Source organism: Ovis canadensis, chromosome 3 (genome assembly GCF_042477335.2).
Source record: "Ovis canadensis isolate MfBH-ARS-UI-01 breed Bighorn chromosome 3, ARS-UI_OviCan_v2, whole genome shotgun sequence".
Lineage (NCBI taxonomy): Eukaryota > Metazoa > Chordata > Mammalia > Artiodactyla > Bovidae > Ovis > Ovis canadensis.
The window spans coordinates 16,692,090-16,712,958 of record NC_091247.1 but is presented as its reverse complement, the minus strand read 5'-3'; the positions used below and the strand labels follow the sequence as shown (position 1 = coordinate 16,712,958).

The window sequence follows — 20,869 nt, the reverse complement described above, 5'->3', positions numbered from 1 at the left end:
CAGAGCCTGGTGGGCTACGGCGCATAGGGCCGCAGGATCCAACAGGACTGAAGTGACTGAGCATATTGGTTTATTCAAAGCCCTCTGAGGTGTCTTCCCAGCTCCCAGCTTCTCTCCCCCACAGTCACAGGATAGGTCACTGCAGGAAAGTTTATTCAAATATCCACCCAAGCTGGAGCCTTCATTCTCTGTCCTAGGCACTTGAAATTGAGCTAAACAATACGACAGATTTTTTTTCCCCTTTATCAATGAAGACATTGTGTCTCCAGTCTTCAACACAAGGTTACCGCTGACTGACCCCAGATCCTACAGGGTCACCGAGGTCACAGTCTCCTGGTAGGAGAGTGGAGAGGGAAACCTGAGGGAAGAGCAGATATGATGGGGGTGGTCATGGAAAAGAGGTAGAAGAGAGGTTCTCAGGAGGATGCACTACAGTCCTGAAGAACAGAAAGAACTTTGTACGTTTCCTGTTTTCTTATGCTCCACACTCTTGACAACATGCTCCATCGATGTCCAAACGTCAAATTGTTCATACAGAACTAAAAACATCTTAATCTCAGAATTATTCCTTCCCTATTAGGCATACTTCACATGAAATAGCTCATACTTATTAAAAAGGGGTTTGAGCTTAGAGTTAGACCTAATCCCACTCTAAATGCACACGGATTAAATCATTATTTGTTTGCTGTTTATCTACCGTTTTCCATCTTTGTTTCTAATTCTGGCGTCTGCTTAGCAATTATTTTAAGAGATACGAGAGAAGGAGTACAAACAAACGAAAACATCCAAATAATCTTGTAATTGCTGCTTTTCTATGGAAAGCCAGTGCTGGCTGATGAAGGCGCTGTCAGGCCACCTCACTGCTGTCTCATTGGACCTGCGTGCAAGACTTGGGCGTCTGTAAGGCCACTTGGAGGGGCCAACCTGGGGACACTTCTCAGTCTGAGAGGTAACTAAAGGAGAGAGATAATCCTAAAACAGGGAAAAGCATCTGTAAAGCGGACGGAAAGCGCTCAGCGGCTCCCAGCACCGGAGTCTGGGCGCGGCCGCGGGGAAGGCGGTCGGAGCGCCGCGCCGGGTCTGCGGGGCGAGCCCCGGGGAGGCGTCGGCGCTGCAGCCGGGCGGGGAAGAGCCGGTGAGGGTGGTGGCGCGGGGCGCGGAGCGCAGGGTGGACCCCGATGAAAAGACACACACGCGCGCGCAACCACGCGCGCTCCGTACCCGGGCATAAGCAACACAGGAGGAATTATTCAACCGGGGGCCTGGGGCCACGGGCCAGCCTCCCATCGTGGGTCCCCATCGGAGGCGGCCCGGGGCCCCGGCCTCTGCGGTTGCCCCTCCGGCCCCTCCTGGAGGCGGCCTGCTCGCGGCGCGACCTCGCGGTCGGGCGGAGGCGGAGGCGAAGCCGGGGAGGTCGCCCCAACCCAGGCCCCGCCCACTTCCCGCCGCCGGCGCCGCCGCTTCGTTTTCGCTTCCCGCGGGGCGCCGCCCGCCGGGTCCCAGCTTTCGTTTCCCCGGCGTGCGGGGCGGCACCGGGAGGCGCCCATGACCTTCGGCCGCCACCCGCGCGCGCGGCGGCTGCTCGCGCGCCTCTCGGGCCGGCGGCGCGGGGCCTGCGCTCGGGCCATGGAGCCGCCGCGCTGCTTCGCGCTGGAGCTGCCGGGCTGCACTCTGGCGCACTTTGCGGTGGGCGAGCAGGCCCCGGGCGCGCGCCCCGACCCCCGCGTGGCCGCGCTCCTGGGCCCCCCGGGCCGCAGCTACTCGCTGAGCGTGCCGGGGGCCGGGGGCGTGGGGGCCCGGGTGCGCGCGGCCCGGCTTCATCAGCACCTGCGGCAGCAGCTGCGGCGCGGCCCCTTCCAGAGGTGCGAGCTGCGCCGGCTGCTGGGCTACTGCCCGGACGGCGGCGCCGGGGCCCTGCAGCACGGCTTCCTGCTCCGTGACCCCCGCGACAGCCCCGACACCCGGCAAGCGCTGCTGGCGCTGCTGGACGCCTGCCCCGAGGCCCCGCGCCCGCTCTTGGCCGAGTTCTCCCGGGACCCGCTCTGCCAGCTGTGGCAGCGCGCCTGGGAGCGGCGGGACGGCCGGGGCTGGCAGCAGCTGGGCGGCGAGCGCGTGGGGCCCGCACCGGAGCCCGCCCTGCACCCGGTGGTGCCCGACCTGCCCAGCTCCGGAGTCTTCCCGCACCGGGAGGCCGCCCGCGCAGTCTTGGAGGCGGTAAGAAGTCAGGTCCTTTCCCAGCGCTCAGGGACCCCCTGGAGTAGGGACGTGGAGGCAGTGGGCTCTCCCGGGGCGGGGGGCTGGCCTGTCCCGACGTCTTTTGCCTCTTTACTCCTGTTAGCAAATCGGGTGGTGAAGGCGGCCTCTGTGCCAGCAGCTGTTTAGACCCCAGCCACATGGGAGGCTGGCATCCCAGCAGGAGCGGTGGGGTGCCCCTGGAGAGGGGGAAGGGGCCGCTGGGTGTGTGCAAGAGCTGTGCCATCTCAGAAGCAGTTATCCGGTTCTGGGAGGTTCTGGGAGATCGGAACGTAGAGAAGAGGGCTTGAGTTTCGGGGATGGAGAAACTTACGCTTAAGTGGTGCCTGCCTGCTTATTGGCAGCTACTTATTTCGTGTGTAACACACCTGCCTCGCGGTGTTAGGGTGTTAGGACAAGGAATCAGGTGACACACAGAGGTGCTTGGTGCGGGATGGCTGACATTCTGACCGCAGCCTATAGGTCCTGAGGCTGGACTCTTGTATCTTAGATACATTTTAGGAACTTGGGCTTATTTCTGAGTGCTTACAGTTGCAGAACCTGGGTTTGGATGCAGATTTTGGTATTTATTGAGCTTCCCAGGTGGTGCTGCCGGTAAAGAACTCACCTGCCAATGCAGGAGACTTGAGAGACTTGGACTGTATCCCTGGGCGGGGAAGATTCCCTGGAGGAGGGCTTGGCAACCCACTCCAGTATTCTTGCCTGGAGAATCCCATGGACAGAGGAGCCTGACCGGCTACAGTCCACAGGGTCGCAGAGTCGGACATGACTGAAGCAACTTAGCAGGCCTGTGTCCCTTTCAGTAAATTTCTTAAGCGTTTCTTTGCCTTGGTTTCCCTAATTCGTAGATGGGGTTAATAACAATAACACTCTTGTAGTTATCTTGAAGAGGGGCCAAGTTGATACTCCCAAGGGCACTTAGAATATTGCCTTGCTCAGAGAAAGCACATAAGAAAAGAATACATTTGGGCCTCTGTAGAGATTCTGTGAGTGCACAGCGAGGTCAGGAACAGTTCAGAACCTTTCTGAGGTTCAAAATGCTTTGCACTTCGGTCTGGTGCCAAACACAGCTCTGCCTTATCAGCCGCATGCAGTCTTCTCAGCAGTTAGACATAGCTCCTGCCCTGGCCCTGTGGCTCCGCTGCTGATGTGCGGATGTTGCTTTCCAGTGCACGTCCTTCATTCCTGAAGCCCGAGATGTGCTTGATCTGGTGGACCAGTGCCCAGAGCAGGTCCAGAAGGGAAGGTTCCCCGTCATTGTCATTGAGGGCTTGGATGCCACAGGTAAGAAAATGTCACCTCCTGGTTCTAGGCAGTGAGATTAACATCAATTGCAGAAATAGACGGGTCTTGGCAAGCAAAACGTATTGAGGGTTCAACTCATAAACCTCCTGTGTGCCAGGGACGAAGTGAAGCTGGCTTGGGATGAAAAATGGATAACTTCCAGGGGAGCTGAGCCTCGGGTTCCCCCATGAACACCGGGGAATGCAGCCTCCTTGTTCTGAAAGGAGGGGTAGGTCATGGTCTGGCAGAGCTTGGAGGGGTGGATCCCTGGATTGGATTTTCAGTGGGACAGGCGCTGGTCGAGTAAGGAGAGTGGGAAGGATCCTCCAGACAGAAGAAATGGCAGCATGCAGGCAGTTGGAGACTTGAAGCGGCCCAGTGCAGCCAGGAACCGCAGGAGCAAAGTTTGGGAAAACTAGGGAGTGGAGGACAGAAGCCTTCAAAGCTGCCACAAGGTGTCAGAATGCAAGAGATGTGCCCACACTTGGCCCAAAACGCAGCAGCAGGAGGAGGGTGGCCCAAGGGCAGGGCAGACCTGGGACGGCCACAGTGTCGTGAGGCTCCATGGGAGGCTGTCTCCTTCTGTGTCAGCTGACTGAGGAGGGGAATAAGGGCCTGGGAGGTGATGCCAGAGTTTATCCTGAGTTTGTAAACCAACGAGGTGACCGTTTTGTTTTGGCTCAGACTGTAAAGAATTTGCCTGCAAAGCGGGAGACCTGGGTTCCATCCCTGGGTTGGGAAGATGCCCTGGAGGAGGGAAAGGCTACCCACTCCAGTATTCTGGCCTGGAGAATCCCCATGGTCAGAGGAGCCTGGCGGGCTACAGTCCATGGGGTCGAAAAGAGTCGGACAGGACTGAGCAACTGAACACAACATACATTCTATTAATAGCGCTTCCCAGGTGGCGCTAGTGGTAAAGGACCCACTTGGCAGCGCAGGAGACATGAGAGATATGGGTTCAATCCATGGGGCAGTAAGATCCCCTGAATCGAACCCACCCAGTATTCTTGCCTGGAGAATGCCATGGACAGAGGAGCCTGGTGGGCTACTGTCTTTGAGGTCTCTAGAGCCAGACACGTCTGAAGTAACTTAGGACAGAGGTCGGAGAGGTACTATTAATAACACCAAGAGAGGAATCCCAAGTTCCTAAGGGTCAGCAACTTTTTTAAAAATAAAGAATCATATTATTTATTCAACTCATAAGTTTTATAGGCAGAAAAATTGTCTTTGCTCTTTCTGAGTTACTGTTAACTTTGGGGAGAGATACCGTGGCCTTGGTTAAGATCTGCTGTATTTTGTGTGTGACCTGCAGGTAAAACCACCGTGACCCAGTCAGTTTCAGATTCACTCAAGGCTGTTCTCTTGAAGTCACCACCCTCTTGCATCAGCCAGTGGAGGAAAATCTTTGATGATGAACCAACTATCATTAGAAGAGCTTTTTACTCTTTGGGCAATTATATCGTGGCTTCTGAAATAGCTAAAGAATCTACCAAATCACCTGTGATTGTCGACAGGTAGGTGTAATGTTGCCTTGAATTTGGCATTTTCTTCCTAACGTATGAGTGTGTGTGTGTGTCCATGTAGCGTACATATGTATATGCAATTATACAATTGTGTTTAAGCCAAACTGTATTATGAGAATAATGGGAATAATGTCTATGATTTATTAGCCCATACCATTGGCTGGCATTTTGCCAAGAATGTTCCACAGACTATCCTAACCTCTGGAACAATCACTACTACTTGGATCCTGAAATTGCTAATGAGAAACACAGGTCTTAGAAAAGTTAAGTAGCTTGCCAAAGTGAGAAAGCTAGAAATACCATGTTGGGAATATTAACAAAAGTCCCTACTTCACAAATTGAGCTTTCAGTGACTCATTTGTTTATTGGTTTGTTCACCAAACATATATTGGGCATTTACCGTTTGCCAGCGACTTCTTGATTTAGGGGACTCGGAGGGGAATGAGCTAGAAAATGCCTAGCTTTCGTGGAGCAAATGTGCTGAAGGAGAGGATGGTAGTCGAGCACATGGATACACAAGATGATAATCAGAGAATGGTCAGGACTGTGAGAAGGAGAGTGCAAGGTCGTGTGGTGGAGGATGGCTGACCCCCCACTAGATGTGGTTTAGTAAGGCCTGTGCGAGGAGGTGCCATTGGCCTGAGCTGTCAATGACCCTGGAAGGACAGACATGGAAAGTTGTGGAGTGAAAGCTTTGCTGGAGGGGGATGCAAGAGCAAAGTGTAGAGACAGGAAGAAGGGAACATGTTCCAGGGCTGGAAACAGGCCAGGAAAACTTCTGGACGAGTGTCTGCTATCTGGATGGATAAAAAGACAGAGAGAGATCAGCAGTGTCTGTATCTGTGATAAAGAGTGCAGATTTTATTCTGAGTACAGAGGGGAGCCTTGGGAAGGTTTCAGATAATAGAGTGGCATAAGGTGAGTTATATTTTAAATTTCCACAAATTAAAAAAAATGGCTTTAAAGTGCCACAAAAATAGACAACAGGTACGACAAGCAATTCATGCTAGGGTTAAAGTCACCAGGAATCGGTGAAATGAAAATTGAAACGACGATGAGGTCCCAATTTCCTCTCATCAGGGTAGTAAGCCCTGATTGAAAAGGTCTGAGCTGGAGATGTTATGGATCAGTAGAAACCCTTGTGGTGCTGGTGAGAGTGAGTACCTGCCTGGTGACTTGGGGAGCAATTTGAGAAGCAAAGTGGAAGATTTGAGCAGATTCTTGTATCTCCTGGAGAAACACCAAGAGAGTCTATTTCAGCTTTGTTCATAATACTGAAAAACTTGAAAAACCAATAGACCTCAGCAGAAGAAAGTAAATAAATACCAGTGTGTTTATAGAATGGAGGTCCTATAGCTGTGTGCATGAGTACGCTCTGTCAGTGTGCCTAAGTTACAAAACCATCATTTCGAATGAAAGAAATCAAGTTACAGAAAGATGTTCAGTAGACTACATGCAAAATAATAGAAAAAAATACCATAAAAAGGGCTGGACGGTGGAGGGTGGGAGGAAAGTTCAAGAGGGAGGGGACATACGTATGCATGCATGCTAAGTTGCTTCAGTCGTGTCTGACTCTTGGCAACCTTGTGGACTGTAGCCTGCCAGGCTCCTCTGTCCATGGGATTCTTCAGGCAAGAATACTGGAGTGAGTTGCCATGCCTTCCTCCAGTGTGATCTTCCTGACCCAGGGATAGGACCCGCATCTCTTATGTCTCCTACACTGGCAAGAGGTTTCTTTACCACTACTGCCACCTGGGAAGTTCTGGATATATGAATGCTTATGGCTGATTCACACTGTTGTATGGCAGAAACCAACACAACATGGTGAAGCAATTATCCTCCAATTAAAAGTTTAGAAAGGGCTGGAAAGGTGTTGACCATTCAGTTTAGGAGAGTGCTGTCCTCTGCGAAGGAGAGAGATACAGTTGACAGGGAGGGCCACAAGACTTCCATTGCAGCTGAATTCATCCTAAGCTTTTCTCCCATGTACATCTTACTGTCTTGCTGCAGTTTTTCTTATTTTTGGAAAGATGAGTGATTGCATTAAAGTCTGACAAGTGTTAAGGGAAGAGAAGTAATTACAAATGGAAGTCTCAAGGAATTTCAAAAAGTGAACACATTCAAGGACAACCTGCACCCACATCGTGACTTAGAACCTTACTCAATCCTGTAAGTCCTTCCCTTTCAGTCATGACCCATCCCTCCCCTGCTGGGAACCACAGCCTTGATTATGCATTCCTGGATCTTATTTGTTCTGCTTGTTCTTGAACAGTCTACATAGGCAGATAGACTTTGAGTGCCATTTGCGTCTGACTTCCTGCGACCTGTGAGCTTTGTCGCTGTTGCCACAACCATTCTTTCATATAGCTTTGTTTGCCCATGTGTGTTACCAGTCCTGGTTGGTTTGCCCAGAGCTCCCCAAGCCAAACCCTGAGCCTCTGTTTGCAGCAAAGAAAGGCTGTATTCACAAGGTCACCAAGCTAGGAGATGGGAGTAAATCTCAGGTCCACCTTCTCCAAAGTGAGGGGCTCGGATATTTATGGGATAAAGACGCATGGTAGTCTGAGGTGTGGTGAGTGAAGTAATGTGAAAGTCACTCAGTTGTGTCTGACTCTTTGCAACCCCATGGACTATAGTCCATGGAATTCTCTAGGCCAGAATACTGTAGTGGGTAGCCTTTCCCTTCTCCTGGGGATCTTCCCAACCCAGGGATCGAACCCAGGTCTCCTGCATTGCAGGCAGATCCTTTACTAGCTGAGCTACCAGGGAAGCCTTTGTGGTCTTGAGGTGTGGGGAGCCTGGGAAAAGGTGATAGCAAGTAGGAGAAAGGTAAGGTGATCGTAGGGTGCAGGTGTAGCCAAGCATGTCTGGAGAATGGCTACATAGTTGACCTTTTTGGCCCTCTGACACCAAAAGGTAGCTGACCAGTCGCTACCTTGGGAGGGTCAGTGATCCCAACCAGTCCTAAGCCTGGAGCTTGAAACACACACCACTGACTCCAAGTTCCTGAAAGAACTCCAACTTAGGCAAACATCTTAAGACTCCTAGGACCAAGATACTATCGATAGGGGTGGAGAAGGATCTTGCTATTTACTGTTTAGGCTATGTGACACTTGTAGAACGTGCAGGGGTTTGTGAAAACAGTTAAATCAGGCGTGATGAGTCAAGGCAGGTTACAGTTTATTATTTATTAAGCAAGTTACAGTTGAAGGGACCTGGCTGATGCCGGCCCTCAGTTTCCCGTGTATGTCTCTGTTGCCTAGAATCCCAGGAGTGGGATTGCAAGGGTGCAGGGGGCTCACGTGTACTCACCTGGAGGAGGCGCCACAAAAAAGTGCTGAAGTGGTTGAAACTTCACAGCACCTTCCCCACTCTCCCTCCACAGTGGTGTCTGAGAATTCCCTTTGACCCACATCCTGGTCAACATTTAGCACTGCTGGTCTTCCACTATAACTAGTCCAGCTTTTCCGCTGTTCTTGGTGGGAACGTTAGTCATTTAAAAGCTATAGCCAGAACATGGAAGCGACCCAAATGTCCATCAACAGAGGAATGAATAAAGAAGTTCAGTCCAGTTCAGTTGCATAGCCATGTCCAACTCTGCGACCCCATGGACTGCAGCATGCCAGGCTTCCCTGTCCATCACCAACTCCTGGAGCTTGCCCAAACTCATGTCTGTTGAGTTGGTGATGCCATAAAGATAAAGAAAATGAGCACATATATTCAATAGAGTATCACTTAGCCATAAAAAGGAACGGAATTGGGTTATTTGTAGAGACGTGGGTGGACCTAAAGAGTGAAGTAAGTCAGAAAGAGAAAAACATACAGTACTTATGTATATTAATGCATCTAGAAAAATGGTACAGACGGCCCAGTTTGCAGGGTCTGCAGATTTAGAGAATGGATGTGTGGACAAAAAGTGGGGGAAGAAGGGTGGAAGGAATTGGGAAATTGCAGTTGACATGTACATGTAAACATGACCATGTGTAAAATGGATGCCTAGTGGGAAGCTGCTTTATAGCTCAGGGAGCTCAGCTCGGTGCTCTGTGATGACCTAGAGGGGTGAGACGGGCGAGAGGTCCAAAAGGGAGGGGGTATATGTGTGTGTGTATGTGTATATATATATATGTATATATAGTTGATTCACATGGAGAAGGCAATGGCACCCCACTCCAGTACTCTTGCCTGGAAAATCCCATGGACGGAGGAGCGTGGTAGGCTGCAGTCCATGGGGTTGCTAAGAGTCGGGCACGACTGAGTGACTTCACTTTCGCTTTTCACTTTCATGCACTGGAGAAGGAAATGGCAACCCACTCCAGTGTTCTTGCCTGAAGAATCCCAGGGACGGGGGAGCCTAGTAGGCTGCCATCTGTGGGGTCACACAGAGTCGGACACGACTGAAGCGACTTAGCAGCAGCAGCAGCAGTTGATTCACATCCTTGTACAGCACAAGCTAGTATAGTGTTTTGAAGCAACTGTACTGCAATTTTAAATAAAAGCTAATTGCCACACCCAGAAATGGAACTTCTACCTCTTCACCTGTCTTTCTTGTGCAAAAGAGACAGATACCTGCATATCTGATATTTCATAAAGAGATCACTCTGTACATTGAGAATGAAGTGTGAGGTGGTGATTGAGGGGGAGAGATGAAAACAGTAGAAATTAGTTAGAAGGCCTTCACTATCATCTCAGCTCTAGTACCGGTGGGTACTTTTGACTGTGAGGATGGCAAGATAGTTATTTCAGAGTTGGCAAGTCACAAAGGATCCTAGAGGAAGGGTAAGATTTTGCTTTCTATTGTGGGACTCTGTCACCTGTGGGATGTTTTCAGCATATTGTTAAAGTGTCTGGAATTACCACACTGTTATCTTTTTTGTGATACAGTCAGTCCCCTTTATCTTGTGGAGAAAGACTAGGCTTTTCCTAGTGAAGTGTGACTCCACGAGATGTATTGTTTCCTGAGATGTCCCCAAATCAGCAGCCCTGGCTCTCCTTGCATGGAGGCAGACGTTTATTCATGACACCCTAATTCCTTATCCGTTCCCTGCTGACCAGAATCTGAGAAAGAATAGATACATGTAACTGAATCACCTTGCTGTACTCCTGAAACTAACATAGCATAGTTAACTAACTCTACTCCAATATAAAATAAAAATGAAAAAAAAAAAAAAGACTCGTGATGAATATCCAATGAGTTGATGTAGGCGGGCATGCATTGCAAACAACAAATTGCTATTAAAATATAAAGCATTATTATATAAGCAATGTATAAGACATTAGCAAATTGCATTTGATTTGAACTAATGTGGTTTCCCTGATGGCAGGAATGGAGAAAACTAAATAATAAAGAGTCTGAAATTGATGGCCAGAGGCTGTGATTATTTAAAATGAGCTGCAGTGTTGTCAGTGAGAGGACTCTGGCTTTGCAAAACAGGGCCCCCATTCTCCCCTGATTTTTCTTCTTTGTGTCTGTGAATTGTCTGCAATTTTGGTCTTTAAAGAGATAATACTAGATCACCTTGTCAGATGAGAAGAAAAGAGCAGTTATTTGTTGTCTGAGTGGGTTTTGTTCATGTTTAAAGATTTTAACAAAATCCATTTTAGACAACACCATCATCTAGCTGAAAAAATAAGGGAGACAGAGTAATTTTTGATGGTGACTGTGGTTAAGGTTGGCAACTTAATCACCCTTATTACCTTTAAAAATCTATTCTTGCTGATGGTTTTGCTAGAATAAAGAAGGCTTTTTACATTTAGATAGTCTCAGCCTCTATATTCAGAGCTGAGTATTTAATTTGGTGAACGGGGAGAACGTGCAAAATGCAGTGCAGATTGTAGTTCTGTTGCCAAGAAGGAGAAAACCTCGACCTGCGTGGATTTATTCAGCTGGGGAGACGAGATGTATCCGATAGAAAAAGTGAGAATACAAGTTTGTAAGTGATTAGGAGTCTGGTAAATGATACACAGGGCTTCACTGGTGTCTCAGAGGTAAAGAATCCTCCTGCCAATGGAGAAGACAGAAGATACACGGGTCCTATTCCTGGGTTGAGATCCCCTGGAGGAGGAAATGGCAACTCACTCCAGTATTCTTGCCTGGGAAATCCCACGGACAGAGGAACCTGGCGAGCTACAGTCAGTGGGGTCACAATGAGTCAGACATGACTTAGCAACTAAACAACAACAACACAAATGATACACGCGAGTGGCCCCAGGCAGAATTCAAGCCTGCAGCAGCTACAGTGGCCATGCTTTTTGGAGGTGGAAAGGGACTCTGCAGGATGAATGACATTAGAATTGATCAACTCCCAAATTATTTTTTTTTTACATTTATTCTTTCAGTACTCTTGGTATTGTCATGATTTGAAATGATGCAGCTTTTGTTTTAACTGGTGCCCAGTAAGAATTAAATATTTTGTTATAATGACAGTGTGATACACTTTTTATAAGCACTTGACTATTTTTGTAAAAACTATGGGGAGAAAAAACAAAGCTTTCATGACTTTCATTTTCCAGACAAGGAATTTAAGACTCACCTACATCCACAAACCGAGTAGGTGGCAGAGTAAACCAACACACAGCTTTGATAGCACTGTGGATGATTTTGTAGATAGGTCCTTTGCACTGTGAAATGTAGTTCAGATCTAAAGTGATTAACAATCTGGGATTTTAAAACATCACATACAGTGAGTGGACACCCCAGATAAGGATGGGGCCCTGGGGCCTCTGTACAGTGGGATGTGTATTAACTGTTTCATAAATATTTGTGAAGGTTTAAATGTTTTGGTAGTCCTTTGATACTGGATTTGGAGTTTTGCATCTTGTCACTTAAAACTGGAATATGACAAAAACAGGGCAAGAGTGTAATAAAGGATGCCAATTAATAAAATGAGTCTAGTTGTTGCTTTTCAGCCTTTAAGTTGTGTTTGACTCTTTGCGACCCCATGGGCTGCAGCATGCCGGACTTCCCTGTCCTTCACTATCTCCCAGTGGCTTCCCTGGTGTTTTAGACCGTAAAGGATCTGGCTGCAATGCAGGAGATCTGGGTTCAGTCCCTGGGTTGGGAAGATCCCCTGGAGGAGGGCATGGCTACCTATTCCAGTATTCTTGCCTGGAGAATTCCATGGACAGAGGAGACTGGTGGGCTACACGTCATGGGTTCTCAAAGAGTTGGACATGACTGAGTGACTTAACACTTTCACTGTCTCCCAGAGTTTGCTCAAATTCATGTCCATCGAGTTGATAATGCTATCTAACCAATCTCATCCTCTGCCGACCCCTTCTCCTCCTGCCTTCAGTCTTTATTAGCATCAAGGTCTTCTTCCAGTGAGTCAGCTCTTCAGATCAGGTGGCCAAAGTACTGGAGCTTCAGCATCAGCATCAGCCCTTCCAATGAATATTCAGGGGTGGTTTTCTTTAGCATTGATTGGTTTAATCCTAATGCAGTCTATCACACATCCAATAAACCATTATTCATTGCATACTTGTTATGTGCCAGACACTTGTTTCAGGCTTTAAGATGTAGAGATGACTAAAAAATGAATTCTGTAATGGAGGAGACAAAAAAGAGCTTGTAAATGGCTAGGTCTGACTTACAATGAATCCTTCAACAGAGTCGAGTAGGAAAGGGTTGAGAGCCCGGAGGGAGGAACAGTGAATTCTGTTCAGGGTCTCCTCTGAGTGAGATTCCCTTTTCTGTAGGTTTATCGCAGGGTGTTGAATATAGTTCCCTGTGCTATATAATAGCAGGACCTTGTTGTTTATCCATTGTATATATAATAGCTTATATCTGTTAACCTCAACCTCCCACTCCATTCATCCCTCAGCTCCCCTCCCCCTTGGCAAACACTAGTCTGTTCTCTGTGTTTGTTGCAGTATCTTCGATTCATTTGTGTCATATTTTAGGTGCTACGTAATAAGTGACATCATACGCATTTGTCTAGCTGTGACTTGTCACTCAGTATAAATCTCTAGGTCATCCATGTTGCTACAAATGACATTATTTCATTCTTTTTCGTGGCTGAGTAATATTCCATCATGTATATGGACCCCCATCTTCTTTATACATTTCTCTGTTTATGGACACTTAGGTTGCTTCTGTGTCTTCTCAACAAGTTCTGTTTTAAAACACCATAGGAACCGAATGGGCGTGTGTATTTTTATTTGACCAACACACAATATTAAATACCAACAGACTACCAAATAAATCTACTGAAACAATAGAAACAGACTTTATTTTCTTGGGCTCCCAAATCACTGCAGATGGTGACTGCAGCCATGAAATTAAAAGACACTTGCTCCTTGGAAGAAAAGTTATGACCATCCTAGACAGCATATTAAAAAGCAGAGACATTACCTTACTGACAAAGGTCCATCTAGTCAAAGCTATGGTTTTTCCAATAGTCACGTATGGATGTGAGAGTTGGACTATAAAGAGAGCTGAGCCCTGAAGAACTGATGCTTTTGAACTGTGGTGTTGGAGAAGACTCTTGAAAGTCCCTTGGACTGCAAGGAGATTCAACCAGTCCATCCTAAAGGAAATCAGTCCTGAGTGCTCATTGGAAGGACTGATGCTGAAGCTGAAGCTCCAGTACTTTGGCCATCTGATGTGAAGAACTGATTCACTTGAAAAGACCCTGATGCTGGGAAAGATTGAAGGCAGGAGGAGAAGGGGACGACAGAGGATGAGATGGTTGGATGGCATCACCAACTCAATGGACTTGAGTTTGAGCAAGCTCTGGGAGTTGGTGATGGACAGGGAAGCCTGGCATGCTATAGTCCATGGGGTTGCAAACAGTCAGACATGACTGAGCGACTGAACTGAACTGAACCAAATAAATCTACATCCTCTGCCATTATGCCTTCAAAATAGAAAGCGTCCTGCAGGGCCAAAGCAATAGAGTGGTCTTGCCACACATACAATTTCAACTGAGAAAATGGAGCTCTGAGAAGTGTGCACCAGATTCTTACTGTGGTTACTGATTCTAACTAATTTTTTTTATTTAGTTTTTTATTTTTTAAATTTTAAAATCTTTAATTCTTACATGCGTTCCCAAACATGAACCCCCCTCCCACCTCCCTCCCCATAACTTCTCTCTGGGTCATCCCCATACACCAGCCCCAAGCATGCTGCATCCTGCGTCAGACATAGACTGGCGATTCAATTCTTACATGATAGTACACATGTTAGAATGTCATTCTTCCAAATCATCCCACCCTCTCCCTCTCCCTCTGAGTCCAAAAGTCCGTTATGTACATCTGTGTCTCTTTCCCTGTCTTGCATACAGGGTCGTCATTGCCATCTTCCTAAATTCCATATATATGTGTTAGTATACTGTATTGGTGTTTTTCTTTCTGGCTTACTTCACTCTGTATAATTGGCTCCAGTTTCATCCATCTCATCAGAACTGATTCAAATGAATTCTTTTTAACGGCTGAGTAATACTCCATTGTGTATATGTACCACAGCTTTCTTATCCATTCATCTGCTGATGGACATCTAGGTTGTTTCCATGTCCTGGCTAATATAAACAGTGCTGCGATGAACATTGGGGTACATGTGTCTCTTTCAATTCTGGTTTCCTCGGTGTGTATGCCCAGCAGTGGGATTGCTGGGTCATAAGGCAGTTCTATTCCCAGTTTTTTAAGGAATCTCCACACTGTTCTCCATAGTGGCTGTACTAGTTTGCATTCCCACCAACAGTGTAGGAGGGTTCCCTTTTCTCCACACCCTCTCCAGCATTTATTGCTTGCAGATTTTTGGATCGCAGCCATTCTGACTGGTGTGAAGTGGTACCTCATTGTGGTTTTGATTTGCATTTCTCTAATAATGAGTGATGTTGAGCATCTTTTCATGTGTTTGTTAGCCATCCGTATGTCTTCTTTGGAGAAATGTCTATTTAGTTCTTTGGCCCATTTTTTGATTGGGTCATTTATTTTTCTGGAATTGAGCTGCATAAGTTGCTTGTATGATTCTAACTAATTTTTATATGTTATAAATTTGTTAAAAATAAGATTTTGTTTTATCTCTTTAATGTGTACAGTACTAAGACAAGTTCAGCAGAGCCATCCCTGGTTTTGTCATCCTCAGTGGCTGATTTTAGGTACTGCCTTGATTTCCTCTGCAGATGGAGAACTCACTACCTCCTTCCTTCTCAGGTACTGGCACAGCACGGCCACCTATGCCATAGCCACCGAGGTGAGTGGGGGCCTCCAGCACTTGCCCCCCGTCCATCACCCTATATACCAGTGGCCCAGGGACCTGCTCAAACCCGACCTGGTCCTGCTGCTCACCGTGAGCCCCGAGGAGAGGATGCAGAGGATTGAGGGCCGAGGCATGGAGAAGACCAGAGAGGAGGCTGAACTGGAGACCAACAGCATATTTCGTCAAAAGTAGGTGTCCTGATGTGATGTGAAGCGCAGGTCTCTGGCTGTGGTGATGACCCAGAAACAGCACTGACTCCAGGAGAATGGAGGAGATGACATGGCTCCCATTTTCCAAACCAGCAAGGCAGTATCCTCTTAGTTAGTCACCCCTTCTCCTGGGTCGATTCCCTGTGGCTCCAGTGAGGTTGTTCTGTAGCCAGGGGATACCTTCCTCCTAGTCCTGGCTGTGTCAGCGGCAGGGTGAATCTGAGTGAGACAACACGCCTTTCTGGGCCATCGTAACGGGATGCACATGAGCACTGTCTGATGACCACACTGTGAGTTTTACCTGCTAGGGGCTCTCTGTGTATCAGGCGTTTACTTCTGATGCTCTGTAACCCTTGCAAGGACAATATTAGCCATGTTTTACAGCTTCCAAAACTGATGCTCAAAAGGTCAACTGATTTGTCTAGCATGGGAGACATAAGAGACATGGGTTCAGTCCCTGGGTGGTGAAGATCCCCTGAAGGAGGGCATGGCAACCCACTCCAGTATTCTTGCCTGGAGAATCCCCAGGATGGAGGAGCTTGGCAGGCAGGCTGCAATCTGTGGGGTCGCAAAGAGGCAGACACGACTGAGTGACTAACAGTTACTCCCTTACTTAACCATATGTTTGTTTTCCACGTCTCTGATTCCTTCTGTTTTGTAAATAGGTTCCTTTGAACTATTTTTTTTTTTAGATCCGACATATAAGTGATATATGATATTTGTCTTTCCCTGTCTGACTTGCTTCGCTCAGTGTGACAGTCTCTAGGTCCACCCGTCCATGTCACTGCAGGTGGCATTGTTTTGTTCCTTTTTATGACTGAGTCTGGGTACTCGTTTTAACCAGAAAGCTCTAGAGTTTTGGTCACATGATCGTCCCTGGGCATTCCGCACATGCAAAGGCTGGTTAACACCAGAAGAGGAGGTGGAATTCTGTGCAATTGCAGAAGTCCTAAGTGAAAACAGTGCTCATGCCAAGGACCTCTGGCTTGTGTAGAATCCTTCAGGGTGCCGACTCGAGAAAATTGCCACTGGGAAACTTAAGCTCTCTGAGCGTCTGCCCCTTTCTTTGCCAAATGGGGATAAATGACAATGGTTCTACTCCTAAAAGTTACTCTTGAGTATAAAATGAGAAGAATATGCAGAATGCTAAGGCTTGGCAGTACTAGGCGTTCAATAAAGGCTAGCTATAAAATATTATTAATTTTTCATTTATTAAACTAGATGTGTTAAATGGTTCCTGGGCACAGCAAGTTGCCCGGGGTGGGGGGAGTGAGCTCAACCAGATGGGGACCTGGCTTCAAGCTGTTTGTATTACTGTAGGAAAACAACATTTGCACGAAGGGCTGTGTTAACACATGGGCTGACTCTTTCATTCTGCCTGTCTCCAGGGTAGAAGTGTGCTACCAGCGGATGGAGAACCCCGGCTGCCACGTGGTGGATGCCAGCCCATCACGAGAAAAGGTCCTCCAGATGGTGTTAAGTGTAATCCAAAATAATTGCAATTAATTGTAGTTACTCCAGGCCAGGTGACACATTTTACTAACCTGATGCTGTTTGATCCATCTAAGCCCACGACTGGTTGTGCAGTTTTCCCAGATTTCAGTCGTGTAAAGCGTGTTGTGTGTCAGAAGAGTGGACATTTCAGTTTTACCTAAACTGTTGTTCTCCTGACCAAAGGACCCATGTGGCTGCCATCTGCCAAGTATAATGAACGTTTGCTTGGAACGGGTTCTTAAACTGCACCCCCACTGAGTCCTTCCAAGGTGTGTCTCCTCTAGAAAGCGCAAGGTGGGCAGAAGTGACCGAGAAGGTCATCCAGATCCGTGGAACCCCCCCACCTGGCGCTCCCTGTGGGTGTGCAGGCTTGCGTCCCAAAGAACGTGTCTGCGTGTCCCATCTGTCAGAACCCATCTTGGGGTGGTGAACTCTGAGCAAGAAACGTCTGGCTTGTGTCTGCGGCTTCTGGCCCCTAAACGGGTCCTCTTGGTTAGCATTACAAAGTCAAACGCAGAGGAGGCCACCCCGAGAGGCTCTGAATACAAACACACCGAGAGTCCTTGGATTCTGTTCTGCTGATTTACGTTCCTCTCCTTTCCTCCGAAAACATGGCTTTGTATGGAAGGAGTGGTCTGCATGGAGCTAGATGCTCTAAGGGCTTCCCTGGTGGTGCTAGTGGTAAAGAACCCACCTGCCAATGCAGGAGACTTAAAAGACGCTGGTTCCATCCCTGGGTCTGGAAGATCCCCTGGAGGAGAGCATGGCAACCCACTCCTGTATTCTTGCCTGGAGAATCCCATGGACAGAGGAGCCTGGCGGCTACAGTCCATGGGGTTGCAAGAGTCGGACACGACTGAAGCGACTGATGCGTTAAACGGAGCCAAGCCAGTCATGCATTTGTACTGAAGTTTACATCTTGTTTGTCCTCCGTGGAGGGGGTGCGTTTTACTAATCAGAACCGAAGCCAAGAAGCTGAATGTAACACTTGCTATGTTTTTATTAGACAGATAGAATTTATCCAACTGAGTAAGCAGTAGGATATGGGATCCTGGAATGGGATTTCTCAATGAATTATCTTGCACTTCAATGTCTTATGAGTGTACATGCAACTGATATTGAGATTTGTTTGGCTAGAAGAAAAGAAAAATAGTTGAGAAAACAGAAACTTAATAGTCTTGAGGCCTTGGGTGAGTCATTTCACATCATGTAACTTGATCTAAAAAGTGACAGTAATTCTTTATTTTTCTTAAGGCGTTGGGTAAACTAGGTGATTACTTAAAATTCCTTCCAGTTCTAAGATAGATTGAATCTGTGAACTACTTTAGGGAAATGGCTCAAGAAGACATCTCCTCAGAAAAATTTAAGGCATCATCAGGTTTATCACATGGACTCTTAAATTTTAATAAAGTTTATATTAGCTATATCATTATTTTTCAAAAGAACTGTAGGTAATTTATGCATAGAATATGTACATATATGGGCTTCCCTAGTGGCTTAGTGGTAAAGATTCCATCTGCAATGCAGGAGCCACAGAAGATGCAAGTTCAGTCCCTGGGTCAAAAAGATCCCCTGGAGGAGAAAATGACAACCCACTCCAGTCTTCTTGCCTGGAGAATCCTCTGGACAGAGGAGCGTGGTGGGCTCTAGTCCATGGGGTCAAGAAGAGTTGGGCAGGACTAAAGTCACTGAGCATGCACATATATACGTATATAAATATTTAATTTTAGGTAAATATTTTTTAAAGCTGATAAATCACGCTTGGGTGAAGATGGGTGTCTAATTAGACTGTCGGTGTTACTGACTTCAAACATTTTCAAAAGCATATGCTGGCACCTAAAAACAAACGTTTAATGCTTTCTGTATGTACCTTGCCAATGAATAAACTTGCTGTGGTTTTCTAAGCTACTCTGTTGGCCAGAATGTGTGGGTTTTCTTGAAGGTGATCCCCCAGTATGCCTCTTGTAAGGGAGGGGATTTGGGGTTAAAGAAGTGAAAAGATGTGAATTTGTGGTCAAAATGCTTTCGGAGGAAGAGGAAGGCATTTTTGTTTCGTTTTAAACATCATTTCAAGAAAGTGCAATCCCTTCCTCATTTGCAGATTGTAAAGAGATTTAGTCCTCTAATCTAATAATTCTTCATCCACTTGTCTTTATATACTGAAAGGGAAAAGATCACTGAGTATGAGATAGCACCTCCTGCCTGGAAGACGATAACAAGGAATCACCTGTTTGGCTTTGTTTTGTTACCACTTTTGTTTCTGTTCCTGAAATAGACGTTGAGTGTCCCAAATATTTATTCTTCATCTCTGCCACAGTGATAGAACTTTGAGTTTGACATGTCACTGCCGGGAATTTCCAAGTCTTTCTTATCCCTGGAGTGGCCAAGTGACCACTCCGTGCCAGGTCCTTTCCATGAGCAGAAAGGGATTAGGAATGTCAGGGGGAGGGTGGCCCCCCTCCCCTTTTAACCCTGCACACCGCTTGCTATTCAGGATGGTGGTAAGGCATTTGGGGGTCAGTGAGAACAGTGATCCTACACAGCTGGGGAAGCAGAATGAGTGGGGCGACCGTCACTTATGAGAACGGGTAAGCTCTGGGCATGGGTGTGTGTCTGGGGCTCCAACGTGGAGGGTGCATCCATCTGGGGACACGGCTTCTGCACGCAACCTCAGTGCCCACCTTCTCCGTTTGCTTCCCTTCGTAGAGGCAGGTGTCTGGATTTCTTGCTTGTTTTGTTGTTTTCTACACTAGAATCCTCGATTTTTGCTGACGCTTCTCTCAGTGAAATGTCTCTCTCCTCTAGCAACAGTTGTGAAGCATTTTTTAAATGTTTAGACCCTGGTATCTTTTTGGAATATATACCAAGGAAATGATCAGTAACTCACATAAAAATTTTTCATCGTATCTGCATAATGTGCTTCAAGGAAGTGGAATGTATTTACTTAACGGGCATACTTGTTTTATTGCCCTCTGCTTTATTGTGCTTCACAGATACTGTGTTGCTTACAAGTTGAAAGATGGAGGCAACCCTATGTCGAGCAGGTCTATCAGTGCTGCTCTTTGACAACTGAGCTGGCATGCAGGATCTTAGTTCCCTCACCAGGGATAACCCACATAAACCTGGTTATCTGAGAGCCTGATGGAGATGTACAATGAGATGAATCCTGTTGTCACGCCTGCTAACACAGCACCCGTACTGTAGCCCGTGGATCAAGAAGACTTTCAAGTCATTATTTAAGGAATGCATTTCATAAAGCTTTATTCTAGATGCCATTAAGAACATTCATGGAACTTCCCTGGTGGTTGAGTGGTTGAGAGTCCACCTTGCAGTTTTGGGGACACAGGTTTGATCCCTGGTTAGGGAACTAAGACCCTACCTGCCACAATAGCTAGGCCCGAGTGCTGCTAGCACTGAGCCCTAGCATCTCAACTAGAGAGTCCTAGTTGTTCAGTTGCTAAGTTGTATCTGACTCTTTGCGACCCCATGGGCTGCAGCACACCAGGCTTCCCTGTCCTTCACGGTCTCGCAAAGCTTGCTCACCACTGAGTCGGTGATGTCATCCAACCATCTCATCCTCTGTCGTTCCTGAGAGCCACAGTGAAAGAGCCTGCATGATGCAGTGAAGATCCTGAGTGCCACAGCTAAGACCAGATGCACCCAAATAAATAAATAAGTGAGTATGTTTTAAAAAGAACATTCATGAGGAGGAAGGAACTGCAGTGTGGTGGAAACAGAAAAAGAATTATAATCAGAAGTGAAGCTTGAAGATGTGGCTGAATGACTGCAATCTTATGATAAAACTTTAATGGGTTAAGAGCTGCTTCTAATGGGTGAGCAAAGGAAGTGGTTTTTTGAGATGGACTCTACTCCTGGTGAAGATGCTGTAAAGATTGTTGAAATGACAA

The 20,869-nt window shown here is 47.1% G+C and overlaps 1 protein-coding gene and 1 long non-coding RNA gene across 2 annotated transcripts in view; both read left to right on the top strand.

The window, feature by feature from the left end:
* The window catches only part of LOC138435453 (uncharacterized), a 41,544-nt gene extending 40,595 nt beyond the window's left edge, over positions 1 to 949 (top strand). Inside the window, exon 3 of the long non-coding RNA XR_011255109.1 lies at positions 823 to 949. This is a non-coding gene — a long non-coding RNA (uncharacterized lncRNA). The remainder of the gene's footprint in view (positions 1 to 822) is intronic.
* Positions 940 to 18,869, top strand: CMPK2 (cytidine/uridine monophosphate kinase 2). Its single transcript, XM_069580142.1, has 5 exons — positions 940 to 2,214; positions 3,423 to 3,537; positions 4,850 to 5,051; positions 15,213 to 15,446; positions 16,856 to 18,869. The coding sequence occupies exons 1-5, from the start codon at positions 1,546 to 1,548 to the stop codon at positions 16,971 to 16,973; spliced, it is 1,338 nt and encodes a 445-aa protein (XP_069436243.1). The 5' UTR covers positions 940 to 1,545; the 3' UTR covers positions 16,974 to 18,869.
* The last annotated feature ends 2,000 nt before the right edge of the window (positions 18,870 to 20,869 follow it).